Source organism: Nipponia nippon, unplaced genomic scaffold (assembly GCF_047370975.1).
Source record: "Nipponia nippon isolate SJK-2023a ecotype South Korea unplaced genomic scaffold, ASM4737097v1 scaffold_4, whole genome shotgun sequence".
Lineage (NCBI taxonomy): Eukaryota > Metazoa > Chordata > Aves > Pelecaniformes > Threskiornithidae > Nipponia > Nipponia nippon.
In genome coordinates this window covers 23,966,674-23,992,568 of record NW_028262358.1, presented here as the reverse complement: position 1 = coordinate 23,992,568, position 25,895 = coordinate 23,966,674, and the positions used below count along the sequence as shown (strand labels likewise).

Here is a 25,895-nt window from a genome sequence, read left to right as displayed (position 1 = left end):
AATTGTATCCTGGAAGAGCCTGTTCTCTTCACTGTATATCAAGAGTCCAGGTGACTGACTCATGTTAAACATTGGCTTAGTTTGGACAAGTGATTTTTCATGCTGGGTGTCTGTCTTTTGAATTGAACAATATGGATCCAGCTTTAAAGACCAAGCCTAAAATTTCATGAGAAATAGCACATTCACTTCTTGTGGAAATTCAAGAGGCAATTGTTGTCTTTGATATTTATAAACAAATTAAACAAATTTGACTCCTCTGAATCATCATTCAGTTTAATCTTCTGTCAAAATGGAATTAGGCTTGTCATGATGATGCCATGGAGATTATCACACTCCCTATAATATTTGTTGTCTTTTCATTTTACTAGTTTCAGGCTGAAGGTTCTCACCTAGCATAAGGGTCCCACCCTAAAAGAACTTGAACCCATCTCTCATATCTCCTAAGGAGGGACCCTAAATATAGGCTGTATGCATGAAAAGATGAAAAAATGAGCGGACTCAAGTGAGAAACAGTTTTGCAAGGTTTTAGTGAGTTGAACTGACATACCAGGCAAACAGGCCTCAGAGGCTGTTTGGTGAGGGTGTGCGACCAAGGAGGATGAAGGACAAGTTCTTTCAGCGTTGGTGAGCTCTAAAACTGGCTCTTGCCAAAAATCTCTTTGCTTAGAAATGAAGATAAGAATAACTCTTCAGCCTGGTGCTCAGAGGCTATTTACAAAAGTGTGAGCCAATTGCTGATACCTTGTGCATTGTTTTAAGCGAGATGGATCCGCTTCTGTTGAAGAAAACAAGGGTTTGGGCTTTTCCTTTTCTTACAAAAATTAAGAAAACAATTGCAGTAGTTTTAAGAATTGTATATCGACAAGTTCAATGGGTAGGTCAGACTGACTTGATGGAAGTCTGTTCCTACAAAGCACTGAATCAGCAATATTTGTGAGAGACAGTCATGGTGTGAAAGCAATTGCATGTGAAGTCCTTTTGCAAGGCAATGATTAATAGGGGTGACACAATTCTAGGATGTGCAGGCAGGAGATCATTGAATTTCTGTAGGAAAGTGGTGTTACTGCTGCAGATGTTATTAAAAGGTATATTACCAGAAACCAGTCCCTAGATCTGTGGTCTAAACTTTGGAAAGAATGCGGAGAGCTACAAAAATGGCAAAAAAGCTGTCTGAAGAGAAGTCTGCTAGCATTAAGAGTTTTTTCCAGTCCATCCAAGATGTACAGAAAACTGTATTTGAGAAAGAATAGCCACATTCATAAAAGGTGATTGTTTCTAATAATTTCTATGAGACAGGGAAAATATAAAATCTTTCTACAGTAAATACAGCCATAGGTCTTTGGTCAAATTTGACTAGAGACAGGACAAAAATAACCCACCCCAAAAATGAAAGATGGGAGTAGAGTCCCTCCATAACATCTCCAAGTCTCAGAGATGTATAAAGAGTATTGATGTAAGGAGAAGGTAGAAATGGCTGACCTGGTTTTGAATGCAATTTGATCTCTTCCCTTCTCAAGAGGTGATCATCCTGAAGTGATGCTGGTGTGGCACTGATTTCAAGAGACGTGCTGCCTAAATACACTTCCAATGAGCAGCATGGCACGCTGTGCCTGCTGAGGGCAGGGGGGCACGGTTGGCGCCTGGCCCTGCTCTCCCACAATGCTCCTGCTTGTCTCACCCTGCCAACTGGATGGTTCAGGGGAGATGGAAATGCCTCCAGTGTGGGCTGTATGCAACCAGGTAGTGATGATGAGAGCTACTGAATTTGCAAAAATAAAACTGGAGCAAGTGACTTATACTTCATAATAAGATAAATTGATTAAAGAGAGCTCAGTTATAGCAGTGGCATTTCTTGGAGTTAATTACCCATGAAGATTCCCTGAATGTACATTATCATGGCTTACATTAGGAAATCTTGATTTTTGGAGACAAGATGTAATCAGTCCTTTAGGTTACTGTGACAAATGTATCTGATTTAACTCTATTGACAGAGTGATATTTAATCTGGAATTTGTTCAGTCCACATCTTCATGATTATCATTCCTGAAAACTTTACTTTTATAAGCTAATCTCAGTGCTTGGCTATTGTTAGGAAAAGATGGCAAAGCATGTTAGTAATACTGAGTGTGTATGCATTTGATCACTGTCTTGTGGACAAGTCCCCACACAAAGCCAGTTTGGCAGAATACCCTTGCATCTTCAAGAAGTCGTGTTGACATTGAGGAAACTGCTTTGCAGTCATGGATAAAAAGGACTGAAGTATGGAAATATGGAAAGTATGGAATACTTTCCTTTACAAGGGATGAGTGAAGTTGTAATACTAGTGTTGAACAACCAAAGTGGAGCTTTAATATTTCACACAAATATCACTTCAGATACTGACATTAGAAAGTTAAGAGATAAACAGTTTTTACTGGGACTTGACCATGTAGTTACAATAGCCATTCCTTACTCAGTACCAAGTCAAAATTAAAAGTCCTTCTTTAATGTTTTCTTTAGCATATCTTTTTAAGCTCAAAAAGTCAAAGAGTTTATGAAACAGTTCTCTTTCCTGTGGGAGAAAGTTGAGAGTCTTTCAACTGCCTGTGGCTTGGGTTTCATTATGCTTCTAGTATAATTCTTAAAATGTTTGCTATTTCTGGCTGCAGCAAAGTCATTGGCTGTGTAGTGCAGACAGAATACATGCTGTTCTCCTGAATCACCTTCAGCTCAGCTGGTAGAGCTTTATGTAAACCTAAATAGTTTCTTGTGGTTAATACAGGTGGATGTCATTCTCTCTCATCAATGTTGAAAGAGGGATTGGATGGCTCTCTGAGGTAAATGAAACAACTAAATAGAACAGCTGATTTTTGATAGGAAAATGTCAGCATCTTTTTTATCTTTGGAAGTTGTTAATAAAGCAGAACGTTAGGAACTGAGATAATCAGGCCTATAACTTGTGTATAGTATTGAGAGACACACACATGCAGTTCTATGCAAAGACGGGTCTGATGGGCAATATTCAATAATAATTCTGAGGAGGTACCTGACATAGGAGTGTTCATATTTCTGGAAAAAAAAGTGGTAAACCAAAATAAGTGTGGTGACTGCTAGTGTATCTGGTTCTAGTTTTGTAGACATTTTTTTTTTATTTTGTAGGCTACCTGTTTTTATTTTGTTGAATCAGACCATGATAGAGCAAAAGGGCCATTTCTGCATCTGCCATCTGTCACATCCCTACAAAACATATTCCCACAGCTGCCATCATAGATGTTCCTCCACAAAAAAATAATCAAAATTCATGGGCTCTCTGCATTCCCATTGGAGAATGTGGTTTATTTCATCCAAGGCATCAGATGTGCTCATGGAAGTTATGTGGGTGAAACCAAACAATCATTGCTCACCAGAATGAACGCACAAATGTTATTTAATACAGGACTGAATAATCAGTTTCCAGTGGGAGAGTATTGCTCCCAAAACATTTCTGACCACCATGGCTACAAAAATACAACTGTCTATGTAATTTAAATGTTACTCCAGAAGATGGCAATTTCACAAAATAGATTTTTTTCCCCTCTAATATTTGCCTGACAAACAGAGGGAAATGTATACCAGTCAGGGGAACCAAAAAAAGAGATCCCTTACTACTTCATTTGTGCCATTCTTTGGCACTTTGAAATTAAAGTCTGGTAGCTTAAAGACCTGGTATAGAAGAGTTCTCTGCTACAGAGCTGAGGTCCTGACAGAATGAAGGCATAGAAGATAGTGGTTAAACACCTAGGAAAGCTCAGCGTAAGTATCTCATTAGTGCCTGTGGTATTTCTATGTTGCATTTTGTTACTGTTTTCCTTTACTTTTAAAGACAAGTAGAGCAGAGTCTTCTCTAAATAACTGTCCACAGATTACAGTGCAATGGGGTTTGGGTGCTTATTAATAATGCTATCATTAGAGAAATACTAAAAGCCAGATAACTGGGATGCAAATTTATTTAGTTGGACTATAAATGAGATTCCTTTAACATACAGGAAATGCACAGACTTCAATAAAAATGTCTGTGAAACTTGTCTTTTTCTCTTATGCACTCCAGTCTTCTCTAGCCTATAGACAACTGATGTAGTGAACATAAATTTGCAGCCAGTAGTAGCTCAGGTGGGAAGAGGTGGTGTATGCTTGCCCAGAACTACAGGAAAGTGAGATGGCAGATAGACAAACCCTCCTACCCACGCAGGGAATCAACTCACCCAACAGCTGCATTGTTAAACCCATCAACTCTCTCTGTACCTACATTTTTTTAAATTTTGATTTTTAAATGGGACTTTGAGAACAATTTCTGTGAATGCTGGATGAGTTTCTTGAAAGCTAAGATAAAATGTTATGTACTCTACTCTGCTGCCTTGGATAATGTGACAGGTACATGCTCTTTCTAGTTTTGTCTCCGAGTAGCGTATCATGGAGAGGTTAATTGGATATGTTATTTTTAAGTAACAGAAAAAGTACATTGGAGAAGAAAAATGAAGCTGCAAAATTTTGGAGAGTGTAATAGCGATAAATGTTAGAAATTATATACTGAGGAACATCTAGAGCATGAAGAATATCTGCAAAGGCGGCCACTTTTTTCTTTTCCTAAGATGCAGTCAGATGGCTCTCTCCAGCTTATCTACTTGCTCTTTAATTCATTTTTTGGCTTGCACAAACGTGGCCATCGTAAAATGTATGAGCCCTGTATGCCAAAAGAAACAACATAAAGTACAGTTATGAAAGAAAAAGCTACACCCATTATTTAGAAATATATATTTTCATTTTCTTGCATAGCATATATAATGTTAATTTTTTCTTATTTGGTACTTGGTGGTTTAGCTCCTCCCAAGTATATCATAACTTTCATGTCATGTATCTGAGTTCCATCTGAGCAGGATGTTTTTCTTCCCACTCTAAGTAGAAGTAGATTAACTGGTTATACTGTAATGTTGGGGCTTTTCAAAAATATCCCTGAGACACAGGAGCAAAACTAAGGCAAAGTTGTTAGACAAGTGTGTATTCATTTTGGTCTGTTTAAGGATGTCCTTAATTAGGCTTGTGGTTTTTTTTTCTGTTAGACCACAGATGTAGCTTAATTCAAAGTACAGATTACTCATGTAAAGGTTATGGCTACATGGCTTGTGCTGTCCAGACCACACTTAATAGGATGAGTGGTCTTCCCGCATGGCGGGCAGTATTGTTTGTATAATTATTTGGGTATCTGTTGTGAGCAGAGTGGCCAGAAAGATTCCCAAACTCCTGACAAGTATAAGGAATTAAAGTAAATGTACTGAAGAATGAAGCAGGTGCTTCATATCTTCTTTTTTTTTTTCTTCTAGCAGTAGCATCCCCTTGGACATACATTCTGGGTTATGCTGTTGGCCTCTATCCAAGTGCAGAGCTCAGCTAGACAGTGAGAAAGCTAAAACATGGTGCCAATGAAAATGAATAGTTTTGGTCTCATCAGTGATATTGGCTGAGAGCCAATTTTAGGTCATTATTAATTTAGATGGGTTTTGGCAGGAATAGGTGAAGGAATGGTTGCTTAATGTCCATGTTTTTTTCCTAGTTCTGTCAAATTCAGTATGTCTGTCTTTAAATGATATTGGTGAAAACATATATGCACAGTGTGGGAACTGTTTGGTCATTCAGGAAGTTCGTGCTGTATTTTTTTGATGTATAGTTAAAAACAAACACAAACCCCCAAAAAATCAAAAGTGACTTTAACAAGAATGAGTAGACACACTTCAAAATTGTTCAGAGACTATTCCTCATTACATCCTAATAGAGTAAATGTGACATTTCCACCACAGGTAGCCAGAGACACCTTAACATAGACATTTAGAGATGCTACTGGAGATGATCCATGGTATTTGAGACAACCCCCTGGGGCTGTCAGATATGATGCAGAATGTATGGGATATCCAGGCCCATCTGCAGTGGTAGCTGGAGGCCAGGCAGCCTGTACTGGGCAAGGAATTGTCTGTTTATTTGATAGAAAAGTATCAAAGTATTTGGATAGCAAATTGGGTGGATGGGAGCATCCAGAGGGTAGTGGTCAATGGTGCGATGTCCAGATGGAGATCAGTGACAAGCGGTGTCCCTCAGGGGTCCGTACTGGGGCCAATGCTATCCAATATCTTCATCAATGACATAGACAGCAGGATCGAGTGCACCCTCAGCAAGTTTGCAGATGACACCAAGCTGAGCGGTGCAGCTGACACGCCTGAGAGATGGGATGCCATCCAGAGGGACCTGGACAAGCTGGAGAAATGGGCCTGTGTGAACCTCATGAGGTTCAACAAGGACAAGTGCAAGGTCCTGCACCTGGGTCAGGACAATCCCTGGTATCAGTACAGGCTGGGGGATGAAGGGATTGAGAGCAGCCCTGAGGAGAAGAACTTGGGGGTACTGATAGATGAAAAGCTGGACGTGAGCCGTCAATGTGCTCTTGCAGCCCAGAAAGGCAACCGTATCCTGGGCTGCATCACAAGAAGCGTGACCAGCAGGTCAAGGGAGGTGATTCTGTCTCTCTACTCTGCGCTGGTGAGACCCCACCTGCAGTACTGCATCCAGCTCTGGGGTCCTCAGCACAGGAAGGACATGGACTTGTTGGAGCGGGTCCAGAGGAGGGCCACAAAAATGATCAGAGGGATGGAACACCTCTTCTATGAGGAAAGGCTGAAAGAGCCGGGGCTGTTCAGCCTGGAGAAGAGAAGGCTGCAGGGAGACCTTGCAGCCTTTCAATAATTAAAGGGAGCCTACAGGAAAGATTGGGACGGACTTTTTAGCAAGGCCTGCTGTGACAGGACAAGGGGTAATGGTTTTAAACTAAAAGAGGGTAGATCTAGACTAGATATAAGGAAAAAAAAATTTCACGATGAGGGTGGTGAAACACTGGAACGGGTTGCCCAGAGAGGTGGTAGATGCCCCATTCCTTGGAAACATTCAAGGCCAGGCTGGACGGGGCTCTGAGCAACCTGATCTAGTTGAAGATGTTCCTGCCAACTGGAGGGGGATTAGACTAGATGACCTTTAAAGGTCCCTTCCATCCCAAAGCATTCTATGATTCTGTGATCTAGTTTTTCGTGCAGTGTGCTGTGTGGAATATTTAGTTGTGTTACCATTACCATATTTCCTGAGAATTTGTCATCGAGACCTGTCTTCCCTGGACTCAAGGCAGTAGGGTATTGCTTCATAAATACCTAATAAAGTTACTAGCTGTTGATGTTCAAAGTATAATGCTAATAGGTTAGAGTTAATACTCCTTGTGAAATATGTCGAACATTGCAGTGTAATTTGGATTTTGATGTGGAGGAAGTAAATCCTGGAGCTGGGCTAGGGGTTGTGTCCCCATTACTGGTGGCATCTCTATTCCCCAAAGGCTAGGAGTGAGCAGCATCACCAGATTAGTGCTGCTTATTGTATGGCTGAGTCAGGTGCTATCACTGTGACATGTTTTTCCTGTTACTTTTGAAATATTTTGTGTCATTCAGCCTTATGTAAAGTACTTAGTTGTCAATAATTTCTGTGACTAAGAGGCCTCATCCTTATGTCACATTGCCCCCAACTATGACAGCTGCAGAGTCTACAGAGCTGTGTGCTGTAATGAGGCAGGAGAATTGGAGAAAAGTAAACACTTGTTACAATAGATAGGTATGTGAAGATTTTTTCTGAGCAGCATAGGCAACTGGCATTTCAATCATTTTGTAGAAGACATTTTGTGGCTGTCAGCCCCCAGATGAAGAGGAGCTGTAATGCAGTGTGATAAAATGTCATACCCTAAGGACAGAAAGAACCTGAACATATACAGAAATGTCCCTAAGGATAAAGGAGGGATGAAATTATAAGAGCAAGTGCTTATGTACACTGGCAGCTAAAAATGGCACATTTCTTTTCCTATAACCTTTTGTGCTTGAGTCCGTAAGTGCTATGGAATTAAGAATTTTATTCTGAAGAGAGAACATTTTTGAGTGTGTTTCAGTTCACACAAAAGCTAGGGTCTGAAAGCAGTAATTTGGGGCATGCATAGTTCACACAGCACTGAACTTCTAGTTTCTCATGCTGTGCCAATTACCTCTGTTTTACTACTAATGCATTTCAATCCTGCTTAGCAATAGCACCACATTTTTCCATTTTTTTCTATGATTTTAATATAGAACTGAAATTGTGCCAAGCAGCATCATAGCTCTGGTCTATGGGAAGATAGGATTGAGTCCACCATGTTCATGTTCCACATCACCTTAATTGGAACATGAGCCCATCTCCAAAGGCATATTTAATGATGTTCTTCAGCTGGCTGCATAAACTTGCTTCCCAAAAGAAATCTAATTAGAATTTAGTAATCAGATAGCCTAACAACTACAGTTTTAAAATTCTCCTGAATAACTTACATGCAGAAGAGTTAAAACGTAGCAGCTTGCCCTGTGCAAGACAGGTCTATCACCAGCATGCAGTGAGATGGGCAGGCGAGGGAATTCTGAGCCTATCCTAGGGGTTATGTAGACTTGCTTTCATCAGATGTGTGGCCAGCTGTTTTGTTTTGTTTTTTTTTCCTGGGAAAACATGAGAGAAGTGGGAACTGAAACTGCTAGTAAAAGGAAGGTTAAAAAGCATATGGGGAGACAGTTCAAGGCGCTTGTAGCTTCCAGTAGGTTGCCAAGACACAATTTTAAAGCTACCAGTCTGATAACATCCCTTAAATGTGACCACATGCTAGAGATGTGCACCTGAGCAAAATAACTGGTCTGGCGAAGGCTTATGCAGCTGGTGAGGGGTACAAAAGTGTAGGGTAAAATAGGAACCTATTTACTGGCTCTTTGCTCCCCTGGACAGAAGCATGCTCCAGAATCTGAGCAGCCTGCCTTTAGTAAAACTTCAGAGAAGGACAAAGCTGCCCCAGGGTGTGCACTGATACTGCTTGTCATATTTTTATTACTTGTTTACTACAAATATAAATATTGTAGCAGCTGAAATGTTTCAGCATTACAGATTTCATTATTTTCAGATCTAAAGTGCAGTATGTCTGATCCTAATTGCACAATTTAAATACTAATAATCATTCAGCTGGGCGAGTCCTCTGTGTATTACAGATAATAATCCTTGTTTTAGAAAATATACATAATGGGTCCACATTAGTCATCTGTGTAATTCACTGAAGCTGAGACAAATGTAATAAAATGACCCCTGGGTAAAGAGATCTTTTTGTTTTGTTTCTGGAGGGGGAAAGTTTTCCTGAAAGCCTGTCACTCCTGGGTGAGCTGTTTATTTTTTACCTTCATTATATTCCTGTTTTCTGCTGCACTGCAAAGCATGAATAAGCCTGTGGCCACTTTTCTCTGATGGTTTACTCCCCATATTTCTCTTTTTTTTTTATTTCTATGCTCACAAAGTTTGAGCTTGCTTGCCAATGATTGAAATTCAGGACTCTGCAGTACCAATTAGACTAATTTATTTAAGTGGGTTAATTCTTCTGAAATGCTTTGCTTTGGAGTTATATTTATCAGCAGTCTATCTTCCCTGTGCTGTATCTTCCAACTATTAAACTGCCCACAAAGCAGAGACTTAAAGAGAAACAATCTATTTCCTTTGCAGTTTTATAATGAGATAATCTCCTCAAAAGGTGCCTTCTTTAATTACCTATGTAACTTATTTAATATTGTAACAGTGGTTTGGTTGAAATACAAGAGCAAAAATATAAATAGCATATAAATTACAAGGTCATAGTTCACCTCAGGCTATTATCTGTGTGAGCTGCTCAGTCTACCTCATGCCATATCTCAGGAAAAATAAGGATAATGGGATTCTGTGCCAGCAGCTGCCTTCCTCCCCCCTCGTCAGCCTTACCCTCAGAGCTTGGGCTCATGGGATGCTCCAGCTTTCCTAGTACTGAAACACTGAAATGGTGGAAAGAAATCTTAAGGGGTAAAAATTATGTTAGTTTTTATTGAAAGTGGATCAGCCTTTGCCACGGCTGTCACTATAAAGACCTATAGAGTTAAAGCACAGGAACTGAGCGGGCAGCAGGGGGTATACATACGTTTGTGAAATGGTGGCGATGGTACAAACTAGCACCTTGCAGCCAGCCTGACTGGAAATCTGGGCATAGCAGGGGAAATACCCCCCTCCAGCTGTATGGTAGTTGTACAGCAGCCGCCCGCGGTGACTGGCAGGCTGCGTTTCCTTTGGGTGTGAGCGGTAACGGCTCCCGGAGTCCCACTCTGCAGTTGTCTTCGTGCTGCCTTTTAGTATGTCACTTTGGCGGAGTCAGGGTGGTAAGCAGACATGTTGCTGACATGACTGAAACTGCTGCTGTATTGGTGCTATGTTGGAGCAAGCACAAAAAAGAGAATACAAGCAGCTGACGTTTTCCCTTAAAAAAGCTTTTCTGTCTAAATTTAGCAAATTCTTTGCCAAGTCTCCCAGGGATCTTTCCAGAGACAGTAAAAGTGCTCATAAATAACCCTGCACCCTAGTAACAATACACAACACAGCCTGGATTGCTGGGATTTCAGCATCCCCTGACCAGCTGGGTACTGTGCAGCTGTCAGGGCTCTGCACCTTCCCCACATAGCTGACTGCCTAAAATTAAAGAAAATTGAGCAAAAAAGATTTTATTGTGGTTTTAGAATCATTGTTAACTCTTACCTAGTGCAACATTTCTTCTTGTTTAGTTGCCATCAATAAAAGAGTGAGTCTGCAGCATGAGAAATCTGTGCCAAGCAGCAGCTCTTTGCCAGCTCAAAGCCGCATTGCTTTCTCACTAGGCTCTTGAGCCTAAACAGTGTCTAAAGTCCTCAGCCCCATAATGCTGCCTTTTTTTCCTCATTTTTGCTGCAGGTGGGGGAATTCAGAGCCCATGCTGCAGAGTGGACAGCGAATGTCACCGCAGAGTTCAAAGAAACTCGAAGGCGCCTGAGTGTGGAGATCTATGACAAGTTTCAGCGGGCTACCTCTATCAAAAGGAAGCTCTCCGCAGAACTCGCCGTCAACCACAATCAAGACCTGACTCCCTGCAAGAGAACCCTGTCAGTCAACCATCTCACCAGTGAGAAGGACATCTTGCCAGCTCTAACAAAGACGGACAGCATTTACATGAATGGTTTGACACCGCACTGTGCAGCAGAAGAGATAGCTGTTATTGAAAACATTAAGTAGCTGTGACTTTGGATCCCAGTCCTTGAGAAGCTCTTGGCTTAGACTAGCCATATACCTTTTTTTTTTCCTCCACCCTGTCGATGATCAATGCTAATAGCATTTTATATGTGTGCATGAGTTCCACAGAAACTACAGCCCAGAGTTACCATCGCATCTCTTCAAAGACACAAAGATGAATGGCACTTCTGTTATCGAAAGATGCTGGAACAAGCAACGTCTTCTGCCTTTATCTGCCCAGACTGTTTTTCACTTCTCCTAATGTGCCATATGGCCTCAAGAATGAATCACACTTGTTTGTGTAACAATGTAGCTTTGAGGGATCAGTCCTTAAAAATTTCAGGGTCTACCTTACTGAGCCTAGGAATGGACCATTTCTGGACTACAACACATTTGTAAATGGCAAGAAGTTCTTATGCAGCCTTTTACCTAAGAAATTTTTGTCAGTGCCTTATCTTTTGAAGAACCAGAACCTCTACAGTTCCTCTATGGTTTTTTGTTTGTTCGTTTTTTTTTGCATGAGAAGTGTATTTCATTTGAGCTTTCATTCTTCTTGAAACGATGGTGTTTTAAAGGTGTCTGTTGTGAAGATACCAACCAGCATGAATGAATGCCAAAACTCAACAATCATCAAATGATGTTCTTAGCGCTAAATTTAAAGGCACTGCAGTTTCAAAAGTTGCAAACATGTCCCCCAGAAGCATTTTGTTTTACTCAGGTCCAGCTGATACTTGTTCACACTGACTTGTAGAATTTGCAGACCCTCTTCGGGTCTTATTTTTTCAAGCAGTGTTCAGCAGTTGTTTTTTCCTCTGCGTCAGATGTACCAAAAAATCTGCAGCTTATCTATCACTAAATTATTTGGTAGATGACAAGAGCAAATAAAAATGTACTATTTCGAGGAGAGGCAGGAGAGGCTTTTAATTGCTGTATTCTAATAACCACACCCAGAAAAAAATGCAGAAAAATACAGCGATTTTTAATAAGCATAAATCTTCTGCCAGATATTTGCTCTATGGAAAGGATTCTTAACTTCCTCTTTAAATCAAGTCACACCAGACGCCATATGATATTTTACCCAGGAATCCTGCTGGAGTGCTTTCCTGAATGTCACGCTGTACAGTGGCTGCCTGTGCTGGAGCTGTGACTGACATGGGAATGCAATTGAAACTGGTATCACTGTGACTTTCTACATTTCAAATAGAGATGGCTCTGAATATAAGTGCAGGCATGAAGAAGAGCTGATAAATAGCACAATCTGAATACCGATGATTGTTCAGACAGGACAGGCTGATGAGAAGCAGATCTAAACCAGACTATGGGTTTTCTTTATTGGTTTTAAGAAAACACATTAATTTTGTATCTTCTGTTTTGCTTATAGGTGTACATGAGATTCAGAAGAAATGCAGGATGGAATGGATAATTTTGCATTTTTCTCTTATGTTAGTCTACTGTAACCTGGCTGTACATAAAATGAGTAGAACAGGCCTTAAAGAATAATTTAGGCTCTGTGCAAATTAAAAAAGAATGGGACTTTGCTGATTGGGCATGATTCAAGTGGCAAATCTTACAGCATCTCTGACCATTAGATAACATGCAAGATATGAATGTTAATGTTTTTTGGATGCTTAGCTTGTTTTCTAATAAATATAAGTTAATATGTAAATTCAGTCAATTCAGTGTAAATATCAGTCAATTAACATTTACAGAGAGTACGCTTTTAAAACTAAGGAAGTTCCATGACACAGCACCGAGCAATGCTCTTATAACAAAGACCCTTGTCTCCCCAGCACAGTGTTCTGAATGTCCACATGGCAAGGGCTCGTCTTGCCATGTATAAACTGTGAACTGTAATGAAAAATAAAGTTTTTAATTAAAATAAGTTTTTCTGAATCTCCTGCTTGCTACAACTGGAATGCTAAGAAATAATTTGTGAAACTGATTTTTGTGCTTTCATTGGTTACAGAGTATAGCAGTTTGCCACCTGCTTTAATTTAAGCTGGTTTAGCAATAAAGGCTTGACTCACCCAGCATGGAAATTATTTTTTTTTTCTTGATATTAAAAATAATGTTCTTTGGTTACTGTACCTTAAGTTGTATTTCTTGCTATTTTGTTTCAAAAACTTGGCAGGCTGGAGTTTCTTCTGTCGTGTGCTACAAGAGCTGATGGTCGTTGCTCTGTCTTTGCACGGAAGGAGGTGCGGGGAGCTCTGACCTGCTATCCTGCCAGTTCTCCTGTGCTGGTGGTAACCTTCTGCAGAAGTGTGTGAACAAGCATCTCTAAGGGCAGTAGCCTTTTCACACCAGAGCAGTCATTTCTTCAGTGAATATTTTACAATGGACTCCTTGATTAGGTCTTGGCCAAGGGAATGATAGCCCGCAACTGTGTGGTGGTAAGTGAAGAGGACTGTTTTCTTACGTCGTTCCAATCTGATTTGTGTGGGATGTGTCTCAGTGCCTTCTGGATCTGATTTTCAGAAAAGGACTGGTAATGTTTAAGGTTTACTGTCTTTGACGCTCAGAGACGTGGTATCTTAGTTTAAACCGTTGGATCATTCCAACCAGTTTGTTTCCATTTACCAGCGTATGGAAGTGAGTGTCTGTGGTTTCTTTCATTTTAAAGAAACTTTTGGTCATCTCAGGATCTGCTGGAAAGAGTATATTGTTTTGAGATCCTGTGACAGCATTTGAGATATTAGTATGGAAATTTGTTAAATCCATTCAGCATTTATTTACCTTGATTTTTGTATAGGATCTCTGGGTAAAGAAACCCTGTTAACTTATATAAAAGACATTGTTTCTTTTTTCACTTTTGTAACAGATCTAAATTATCCTACCTTATCAAAATGAATTAGACTAGATTTACCTGTTTGGAACAAAGCATTAACAAATAAAATCCTTTATTTGTAAGTTTAATAACTGAAGAAGAAGCAAAGATGCAACAGTCCAGATGGTATAAGTAGATAAGAGTTATCATGATCCAAATGTGTCTAGTACCAGTAATGTTATTGGAAAATCTTTTTTCCTTCTCCACATGCCATGATAGATCACAAATGCTGTGGATAGCTAAGTGAATTTATAAAACGATGAACTCTAAAGTTGTGTTTTGGTTTTGGGTTGTTTTTGGTTTTGTTTTTGGTTTTTTTTTTTTAATTCCTGTAAGAGCAGACTTTTGTATTAAAAACCTGTGTCTTTCTTGCCTCTGGAAATCTTGCATGGCTCACTTTTCCCTTCCAAATATGGAGCTACAAAAGCATGAATTAGGACTTAATGAAATTCCATTTGTAACCTCCTTCCTCTCACACTCATATGGAGACATTTCCAGGCTGTTCGGATACTTGCTCCTTAAGCAAGTGTGTGAAAATGGTATTTCAGTTTCTTAGAGGGTTGTTTTCTCCTGTACTGCCAAACAAATACCATAAAAAAAAAAAAGACACTGACAAAACATTTTGGATGAGATACAAGTTCTAGTACATGAGAATCTGTAAAGGCACACGTGCCACCTAACAAAATAATTTATTTCTTGTGCTAGAGGAAACATTACATCAATAAAAATGACCTAAAATCTGTAGAGAAGTAGCTAGAGAAAATCTGTATTGTTTGCTGTTGCCTATGATAATCCTGCCTTTTTCTGCGTTCTCTGGGGTACTATATCTGGTAAAGTGTCCAAAGTGTCTATGTTGGTCAAAGCCTCAATTTTTGGATAGCCCTGCATGACTGACAGGGAGACTGAGTCACAGAGAATTTGTTCCATGCCCTGTTCTTGCTTGAGTACTAGGGGAAGAGCTTGCTTTGGCATCCCCTCCATGTTTTGTAGCTCCAGGCTACCCGTTCTCCTTTTCCCCAATATTTAGGCAGCCTGGAGGTGTTACTGTCTGAGCTGCGAACAGCCTGGAAGGGTCAAACCCAGAAGCTCGCTGAATCTCATGAACTTCCTAGCCGTGCCTTCCTTTCTTCACCTCTTCCTGAAATTTTGATACAACAGGATGAAAGCTGGAGGGTAAGATAGAAACCCACAGAAGGGCTAAACCTCTAAAGAGACCACCCTTGAACTGGAATGGCCCTTCCTTAGGTGACTAAGCAAACCTGTAAGACCAGGACAGCAGATGGGAGAAAATCTGGTCTGTATGTTTGTTTTGAGTTCTTGCTCTTCCAGCATTACTTCTACACCAATGGTCTCTAAATAGGAATACAACATGCCCCGTGGAAGAAGAAATGGAAGGCTGCTCTACTTAGTCAACCCTGTGTGCTCCTCACAAGTCTATATATGTATATAATTTTATTTCCTGTGAAGGAAATTTTCCTGTCAGGGAAACTACGTATAGTGTTGAAATACAGCAGTAATATTTCTAATAAATTGCTGTCATACAGTTATGTGGTAATTACCTTTTCTTTCCTACCTTGCAGCACTGTTTGAAAGGAAAGGATTTTATATATTAAGAAAAATATACATTTTACAAGAATTTGTCAGAGTTAAAGTAATTATTTTGTCATAAAAACACGAATAAGATTTTTTTTGTTTGTGTTGCCCTGCAGATTTAAATGAACATCGTAACCTTACTGCGAACAAAGTGTTCCACTTGGGAAAAATAGAGAAGATGCCGAGTTACTGTTATTAGAAATAAAAAGCTGTTAAGCTACACAGAGATATTAAAAATGCTAGTTCTTATTTGAATGAGCATTCCCTGCTTTGCCAAACTATTGTTACAATTGTAAAGCGTCTGTGTGAGAATCGATTGTAATAGGTTTATTGTATTTAGAAAACTTGAACACTTCAATTTGAGGCCATTGCTTATCATGCTTTCACAAACTTTCAGAGGAGTATGTTGAAGAAGTTTATAAACAGGTACATTACTTATTGTAGAACAACATCATTTTATTACCCTTTATACATAACATCTGATAGAGTAGCTTATACAGCTTTTTATTCTGGACCCAGATATATTCATGCCTTCACTATGTATCAACATTGGTGTTCAATCTTAAATTGACTAAAAAACCTACTTTGATACATTGACTATTGTTTCATGTTAATTTAGTGATTTGACAATATAGCTCAATTTAAAATCAGTATCTTAGAAAACTAATGGGCTTCACAACTTTTTATGATTTATAGCAGTCCATCTACACTGGTGATACAATAAATAATATATTATTTATTATTTGTTTTAGTTATTTCTGGATGTTTAGCTGGTTTTCTAGTCTAGATGCTGTAGACAGACAATTACAGAGAAAGCAACTCATCTCTCTATGGTTTAGTAATTAATACACTGACTAGGCTTTTGATATTAGTTTTTTAGCACTAAAACTGGGGTAATATGTTGTGTTCTGTCTCCACTGTTACTAATTATTAATAATAGTATTCATTAAACACTCTGGGTGCACTGTTTTTTCTGGGAATGTTACAAGGGTGTTTACATAGACATCTTTTGTATGGCTTTGGCAAATGAACCTCCTCGGTGAGAAACTCCTTAAGAAGGATTTACTTTAACTCAATTTTTAATTCTAGCTAATTCTCAAGACTAGTTATATGCAGTCAGATCTTTGTCCTCCAGAGAAAGGCATGTAATATGTATATAATTGAGATCCTGATGGGAATGTACTATTTATCATTAGTAATAAATAACAATATTCTCCAGGAGACGAACAGCAGCCTGAAATGACTTCTTTAGTAGTAGTTTAGTAATAGCTCCTTTTTTTTTTTTTTAATTGCACTATTAATTTGATCCTTCAGAAAATCTTCTCAGATCTCCCTGTTTAATTTGAAGAGATACATCTTTCACAGTAAGTGTATTTTAGTCTTTTTTGGCTCAGGGGAGGCAGAGACTTAACTTTGGTTGACTAGAAATATTGAATCTATTTGCTAAAAATTCTTGCATGGGAAGGTGAGAGAATATATTGCTATACTGTTGATTCTGACTTTTATACCAGTCACAAATCTGCTCCTGTTTTGTATGGATTTTTCATTTTCTCCAAAGATTATAGTATTCAGTATTCACACACTCAAGCATGCTAAACTAGAGTGATGAAAAGCTGTTCCTAAAGTTTTTATCCAAAGTCATGGTTTTGTCCAAAGTTTCCCTGTATTTTCTACCAATTTCCGTGACAGTTGAGTGCCAAACCCAACAGGGATATCTGAGCATTAAAGTTAATAGTCTGAAAGGGGCAAATATAGGATGTGCCCGCACAAGGTAGAGTGCATCACTGCAGCGGACAATCCCTGATTCAAGTCCACTTGATCTGGCGGTAAACGTGATCAAGAGAGGTTCTGCTTTAACTAGCACAGCCACACTTTGCATACACTTCTCTGCAATTTATAGAGCATTTAGAATAATTTGTCACCTTTGCTTGTTCTGTAGCAGAAGAGGGAATTTTGCAGATTTAAAGGCACTGTATTGCACATTTGGACTGAATAATAGCCCAAGAGTCGCAGTCTAGGCCCTTCTGAACTACAGAGTGAAAAGTCACAAAGTCTGAATGCTTTTTTAATAGATAATACCTTAACAGTTTGTAGCAAAAAGGAGGATAAAAAAGTAGGCTCCACTGTGAAAAGTGGAAGTGGGAGTAACATGTCATGTACTATTGTGCGCTTCATAAAGTGGAGGTGGTACAGGCGCAAAGACCTTTTCATTTCTCAGTGTCCTTAGAGACTGTCAGAAGAGAGTCAGAGTGTAGCCTGCATTATAGCAGTGTACTCTTGCTCTTTTGCAATGCTTTTGCAAGCTTTGAATATGCCCCAGCTATAAAAGTATTACACCTTTCTGGGTGCCGGTTGTCTAACAGTGATGGGATAGCTTGAAAGGGAAGAAATGTTTTCTCTTGGTCATACTGCACAGATGGAGTAAGAAGAAAAGGGTCTGGCATTTGTATGACAGGAGCAGCCTTTGGGAACAGGCACTCCACAGCTGAATGCTTGATGAAATTAACTTTTTCCAATATGAAGCCCTTAAAACACTGTTTTACGTAGAGAAAGGGGTTTGAAAAAATAGATTCCTATTTGCTCTATCAAGATCAGTGCAGAGGCTGCAGGGTTTTTTATCACTGCAGCTGCATGCTGCTTTTGAGCTTGGCCTGTCTTTTAATAAGCAAGATCTTAGTACAAAATTAGCACTAGAAGTGGTTTCTACTTGTGTGGACTGAAAATACAAGAAAACAGTGCCTTGGAAATTAGTAAAAAGAAAATTCCTCTAAGTTCTTGCTGCTGGTTGGTGATCATGGAAACCAGGTTTAGAACTTAAATTAATTTTTATTGTCAGCACAGAAGGGCTGCGTTTGCATATCAGTTTAACTCTGCTAACCTTAATAAATCTATTCCATACTTACTGTCCTTTAACAGAGCCTACTGCTCCAAGAGTAAAGGATTACAATGGAGAATATGTAGAGCCCTTAACTACAGAGCATACCATAAACGCTTTGTCCTTTTCATTATAAATCCAAAGCCAGTTACTCTGTACAGAAAAACAGAATGTAGAAATGCATAACTAGCTACAAAGATAAGTCAAGGTATCTTCCTTTCATTCCTTTTTAAAATTTCTGTTTATGTCTGTAGGCTATAGTTAAATGACTTCATACATTTTAATGTTTTTTTTTTTCGTGGCATTGTGCATAACAAATGTAACTCATTGAAGCAAATCTCTGTGCTGTACGCCTCTGGTTTGCATGTTTCTGGTCCTATTAGAAATTAATAAAACAATCTCCAATGCAGGTAGAAAGGGTTATTTATGAAAAAAATAAATAAGAAATGGTAAAGATAGACTAAGCCTCTGATTAGTGTTTTCACAATTAATATGCTAGAAATTTTGAAAACAATATGTTGCTGTGGAGCTTGTGGCATGTCATGATGTATGACGAGGACAACAGGATCATGTGCAGACCTCCATGGGTTGCCTTTTCCTGCAGTGCCTAAGACAGCTGTTGGAATTGCACGCAACCAAAATAAAGCTGTTTTCCTATCTCTTCCAGCTTGTCTGCCTGTCAGTTTGGTAGTTTTGCAGCAAAAAGATCTTTGAGGCCAGCTGGAAGAACAGAAAGACAGGGGATACTGACCTGAAAGGATCTGGGGGAAGCTGTGGTGATTACATCAAGTTCTCAAGTGTTTTTTTTTTTCTCCACATGTGCTATTTGGGAGCTGTGCGAGAGAAGTAGCTTGACAACTGAAGTGCTATCTATCTCATCATTGCAGATATATAGCTTGGGTTTGAAACTGCCTGTGAGCCTCCACTAAATCTTATCCTATCTGCAATAAATAAAGTAAAAACAAATTCAAAGTAGCAATGGCAATTCTTGGCATAGTAATTATCTCAGGAGCTTTTGATGGTCAGTCTGTATTAGAGCTATATCTGAAGCAGGTGATCCTTAATGCAAGTCCAGAGCATTACAAATCAGGATACCCTGAAGCCAGGTCCTTTACACCTCACTTCATATTCTTCTGACATCCTACAGATGATGATAAAAGCCAGAACTAAAAATCATTAGCCTGAAAAATCATTAAAAAAAAAATCAGTCCCAACAGTTTAGCAGAATGCCTTCTTTCCTCAGTATTTTCCAGCCATATCCCACCACTATGATGCTGCCATTTTTTTTCCTTTTTTTTTCCTTTTTTAAATTTTATTTTACATTTGTCGTGTTTTACAACAATTAGAGAGGAGTTTGAGAGGTAGGTTTATGTACTCTACTCCAGTTTGTGGCTGACGCAGAAAGCACCAACAAGAACCTTTTTAGTGTAGGTAACAATCGTGTTAGGATGTGTCTGTAAAAAAAAAAAAAGTTTTGAACACCTAATATAGAAAGAATTCTGGAACTGCATTTTGTTTTCTTTTTACTGCTTCAGGTTAGTGCCAGCACATGCTTACTCTCATGCTTGAGAGAAGCTTTCTGCAAGTATTTTCTTTTACCTCCTTTTCTTCAACGACTCTAAGAAATTCTCTTTTGCTGAGATAAAAAGATGGAGTACTGCTTGGCTACTGTTGTGCTTAGAGCAAATTTGTTGTAGTCACTCACTTTGTTTCCATTTTGCTAAAATACTCCACATATTTCTGTATCCCTGCACTGTTTCTTGTCCTGGGATTGTAACCTTTGGAGATGAGGATCATCTCTTTACTCTCTGCGGTAATCTTTGCCATGTGCAGTGGGGTTCTGTTGGTATTATAGTAATGCAGATGCATGATAGGATCAAACAGTTGCATCTTTTCACCAAGTTGAATACCAAAATGCCTGATTGCTTTCTTGTGGCAAGGAAATGAATACCCCAATCATGTAGACTACCAGGAACTTCTTGTACTCTGCGGTTATTTTGGCCACTGGCAGTCAGTTTATCACCTCAGATATCTAATGAAGTGCAGGGTGATTCTGAAGAAAGGAAAAAATGTGCACAGAAGAAATCTTTTTGAACTGGGATGTTAAAAAATTGCTGTGTGTTTCTGGAATTAGGATGATACTTTAATTCTTAACCAAGGCAGTTTACTGGGAATGATTTGTGGCTGTGTAATAAATAAATAGGATAAATAGGCAGTGAAAAGTATGGGAACCACAGATAATATGTTAATTTTGTTTGTCATGTTTATTTGAGAGCACTCTAAACATCTGTCAAGTCATTATAATGACAGGCATGTAAAATCAAAGCTAGCACTTGGGGTCTGGCCTTCTCCCCAGAACAGAACTGCTGGCTCACTGAAGCTTCGTAGTCTTAGGCTGTAAAGCAGTACTCATTAAATGTCACAATTTTTCTAAAAAATAGGCAACCCTTAGAGTACAGACTCTTGGAAAGCACATAAAGTTGAACAGACTTTGGACCTACACTTCAAGCTGTAACAATAGTTACCTCCATATTGCCTTTCATGGGAGATGACAGCAATTATTAATTTACCGAAAGCTATGCTGCCAAATCACAGTAAAACACTAGACATGAAGCTGCTTTGATAAATGAGGTAGCCAAATTGCTGGAGTGCTTCAGAGGTGCTACTCATGAAAAATCTGAGTCCAGTGGCAGGTACACGAAATGAAAAATATTCAAGAAAAAATATAAAAGGAGAGCTTGGCTTTGAGTACTGCTACCAAGAATCAAAAGCCCAGGAGGCAGACTTCTGTTTTTTATGTCAAATAAACGGTTGCTAAAGGCAACTTAAATAACTCTGCTTCCTATGAGAAGGCTATTAAAGGAATGTCCTTCCATGTGGGCAGAATATTAGGCCATAGTCTTATCTCTGTATCTCTGGCTATCTCTGTCCTCCAGTCTCCTCCTGGAGTAGGATAAAAGAGGATAGTTTCTACCCAAAGGAACTGAAGGATTGGGCAAGAAAATAGGAATATAATGTTTGCAGAGATAATTTCAATGCTGTGTGCCTCTCTAGGCTGCTAAAGTTTGGATGAAGTGTGTTGTTGAAGTGCCTTTCCAACTATTTTTTTGACCCTGTTCTTAAAATTATGCTTTTGTCCAGTTTCTGAATAGGGGTCAAAAAAAAACCAAAACAACAAAAAGTCTCTTCTTGCAGTTTCTTCTCATTTGCTTGTACAATTGAACCTCACATATAAATATCACAACTGCTTCTGCTCCAGCAGTAACCCACAGGGTAATGTTGTCTTCAAAAAAAAAAGTGGGAGAGTGAGGACATTGCAGGAAAGGGTTTGCTTTAAATCAACCAGAAATCTTAGTATTTGCAAAAGCACAATTTATGCAGTGAGTGGGAGCTTCATACAAGTGCAATTAACTGTAATGATCTTGCTAATATGCCTGAATGTTCATTCATCTTAGCACTTGAAGCTACAAAATCAAGTCACTTTCAGGTCTGTTGGGGTCTGCAGCCACCTCAGCTCACTGTCAGTGTAGCTGAGGGCAGAAGGGGAAAAAGGTGCTGTGGGCATCTTACAGCTGATCCTAGGGTGATGAGATGCTCTGAACTAGCTGCTTATGGCTGGCCTAACCTGTGCTCCCTTCAGACCTCTTCTGCTGGCCCTTCATTGGAAAGATGCATCCGAGGTATTGGAGCGACAAACACTGACTCAAGCTGGAAGCAGAACAGTCACATCACTGTGGCCCTTCAAGTCACCTAAGCTTTTGGGAGATTTTCTTGGTGTTCAGTAACTTCCCAGCTCAGCGATTTTGCTTTCTGAACAAGTGCTAGCGTGTGTGCTTGACACCGTGTGTGCTGATCTGCATGTAGGTGGGGGAAGAGCTACCTCAATGGTCCCTTTGCCATTCCCCATTCTGCAGAGCAGCCAAACGTTCTGAAGATGCTTTTTCCATCCAAGGGAGTGCCTGTCCCACCTTTGTCAGTCTCAGTTTATTCCATATGTAGGAGGACAGATAGGCTGACATATGAAGTTATAACTGGATTTTTTGGTTGTTGTTTTTTTAATAGATCAAGCTAGGAAAAAGAAGTGGACGAAGAGGAAGAACTCAGCTTCATCTTCATCCTTCTGCAATGTCACTACTCAGGTTGTCTGAAGATCTTGCCACAGCCTTCAAGCCAGTAGAGGAAAACAGTGTCATGGTATCGCTTGTCTAAAAGGGGGGGAAAAAAAAAAACCACTGAAAGAACAGTTTCTAAAGCAATCGTTATGCATGTAAGCTCCATAAAGGAAAGGGCACAATATATCTAAATTTTGCTTTGCAAATCACATGGAGATGACATAAGCACAAGAGATGAGGCTGGAATGTCATGTGGTGGGATTGATCCATTTTGTCTTGTCCCACTTTTGAGTGACCTCCAAGCAGCTGAATTCTTACTATGTGTAAAAGCACCTATCAACTGCTGTTTTACTTTTTTTTTTTGTAGAAAAAAATACAGAGTTAATTAACATGCATTAGAATAACTTCTAGCCCTCACTTTTATCATATTACAGAACGTTTGCCTTCTAATTCATGAGCCCTCAAGTTTAAAAGATCAGGCTTGACACAAAAATATCTGAAATGACAGAAAAGAAGAAGAAGAGACAGAGACCTCTGATCAAATGAAGGAACGCTAAGCTTTTCAGCTAACATGAAAGGCTAATTACTGAGGTGATACTTAATAATTGATGCTTTCATTCAGTATAGGTCTGAGATTTAGGTCCAATAAAGAATTTATGTACCTAAAAATAGTCAATACAAAACCTAATTTTTCAGCATTTGGTCCCCAGATAGGGACCCAGAACCCTATGCATAGTATTGAGGCCCTAGAGCACCAAAGCAGCCAAGGAAATTTCTCAGATCATCAGAGAGGGGCTAAGGTTAGTGCCCTCAGCTTGCCGGCAATTAGCTAGGTTGGACGTGGCAGTGGGGCTGAGGAGCAACTGAGCCCTCTTCTGCCATCTGACAGAGAGCACCAGGGTTTGCTAACATATAAGTTGCAGTTTCCTTCAGGTCCCCATTGAATCCTCATGTCTAGATCCAGTTTAAAAAATTGAAATGCTGAAAATAGAGGTGTTATGTTCAAGATTTATCTGAGGATGCTGAGACATGCTTCTTTGCAGTCCTTGATCTAATGTGTTACTGAGGTCTTTTCCTCCTGAAGCACTTAGCAGGACCTTTTAACATGCAGTCAGAGAAGGCTGAAGTGGGTTTTGCTACTGCCCCTTTTTACACAATAGCTCTTAGCCAGCACCTCTCTGAGAGACTGAATTTCTTTAGCTGGAGAGGAAGAGTTTAACTGGAGAGGAAGAGCAGCTGAACCATGGGGCAATAGGTCAGGCTATCAAGGTAGGACTTTTACTTCTCCTGCCTGAAACTGGTGTATGACAAACCATGGAGCTGAGGAGACAAAAGCCCTGCAGCTCAGGTGCAAGCTAGTTAGTCCTACACAGCTGACCCCTATGGCTGACCCACTGCCCACATAAAACAAGGTGATGGAGAGGTAACTCTATGGGCAGAGGTTGGCAGACAGCTTGGTGAGTCTCTGGTCTGGGAGAGGTCCCTGGGTACTAGCCTAAGGAGTAAAGCTGCTTCTGAAAAATACCCTAATTCCAAAAATCCAGAGCTCTGGGACTGAAAGGATTGATCCAAGTCTTGTCATAAAACACGGTGGTTTTGTGCCCTGCAGCAGGGTGTGGTTGGGGCCTCATCAGCCTCCACTGCTGGCAGCTGTGGTGGTGGAGATGGTATCAGGTGGTGGAGGTGATTGTGGTGGTAAGGCCTTTTGGGTCAATGGGCTGCATGGAGAGCCTGTGCCTGCACAGGGCAGTGAGCTGTGGTACCAGGCTGAACATTTAAAACTCCATTGCATTGTGACTGGTGCATCTAGACAAAGCTTGGTGAGTGGGTTAAAACAAGGGAGGAGGGTAGTGGGATCGCTTTTTCCCACTTTGACGGGGCATTTAGTTCAGGCCATGCTGGAGAAGGGGGTTGAAGGGCTGTCTTGACTATTGGTGTTTCACTTTGATTTTTTTTTTTCTTCTTTAAAAAGTATGGTTGAGGATTTGCTGCTGTTTTTCTGTCCACCAAGACTGTCTGGGACTGGAGGGATTGTAGGGCTATGTATGTGGCTGCCAAATAGAGGGGCTTGTCCAGAGGTGGACTCAATCCAGATGGGGAATCAAGGGTGGGGTGGGGTGTTATACTGTTCCACAGTTAAAGAAACTAATATTGTTCTAATGCACTATGTTGCTTCTTTTCTCTCAACCTAGAAGTGAGAATTTTGTTAGGTCTGAGGTTGTCTTGTACTTGAGCCAAGATAGTGATGCCTGCTGTAGAAAATATTATGACTGGTGATGGCAAGTTAATATTCTTCCTGCAGCTGTGGAATTCCTGGAGAGCTGTAGGAAATGTCCCAGTGTCGTTAAGTAAGCAGGATGGTAAGGAATCTAGCAGCAACCATGCTGCAGAGAGAGGAATCAAGCAGGAGAAGCACATTAATGAAATGCATAGGAGGAAAGAAAATGTGCTGTGCAAAATCAGATTAGTTGCCTGTTTCACTGCTTCTCATTTTTTATGTTGATAGATCACTGAAAAAATGCTTTGTCAAGTTTATTGCTGAAGGTTACTTAATGAATATGGGGTTTTGCCAGGTATAACTAAAGGACAAAGCAGTTATCAGTATGTGCAACTGGCTTTCAGTAGAGGAGTTAAGCAAGTCCACATTTTAGTACAGAAGGAAGGAAACTTGCATGCAAGCTAGCTTTTCTTTAAGTTCCCTTTTTGTCCTTTAGTTTTCTATTTGCTTTTGTCTTTGATCCAAATTCATCTGTACTAATGAAGAATGATACCTAAAAATACATTGTTATTCTCAGTCTTATCTGTGTGTTTCTGTTTGCCTGTTTTGTTTTGTGTTTTTGGGGGGTTTGTTTTGGTGGGAATTTTTTGTGCATTTGCTTGGTTGGTTTTTTTAAATAAAGGAAAGCTTAGGGCTGTCAGGTGAATTTGTCTAATTGGGAATTGCTAAACACGGTTTTGAAAAAGTGGCACTAGGTTTGGGTATATAGCAACAATACTGAAACAATCCAAGCAAGATCATCGCAACCAACCAAAAAATCATGTGACTTTGTGAATCTGCCTCTTAAAAAACCTGGAAACCTGCCATGTCAGTCCTAATTAACAAATGTGTAGGTTTAGTGTGTAAAACCTACCCTCAAACAACTGTTGTTTATTGCTTTGTTCTTCTGTGTTGACTTATTCACTTGGTTTGGTCTTGCACTCTTCTGGGAGAGGCTGTTCTCCCTCCTCTTCTCACTCAGAGCATTGAAGTTCTCACCGTTCATTTTTGCATGAAGGCTCCTGTACTGGCTTTGAACTGACTGCCTAATGATGATGGCAAAAACTATGGTAATACATG

At 39.7% G+C, this 25,895-nt stretch overlaps 1 protein-coding gene across 4 annotated transcripts in view; it reads left to right on the top strand.

Annotated features, from left to right (window-relative positions):
- KCNK2 (potassium two pore domain channel subfamily K member 2) overlaps positions 1–15,429 on the top strand; it is a 132,169-nt gene extending 116,740 nt beyond the window's left edge. For 3 of the 4 annotated variants that reach the window (XR_015708829.1, XR_015708831.1, XR_015708830.1), the window contains 2 exons: positions 10,837–13,544; positions 15,006–15,429. Coding sequence is in view for 1 of the 4 variants with exons in the window: in XM_087776974.1 (XP_087633100.1) it covers positions 10,837–11,154 (318 nt within the window). In the remaining 3 variants the exon portion in view is untranslated. Of the gene's footprint in view, positions 1–10,836; positions 13,588–15,005 lie in introns of those variants that run through there. The other variant, XM_087776974.1, reaches the window with a different exon arrangement.
- The last annotated feature ends 10,466 nt before the right edge of the window (positions 15,430–25,895 follow it).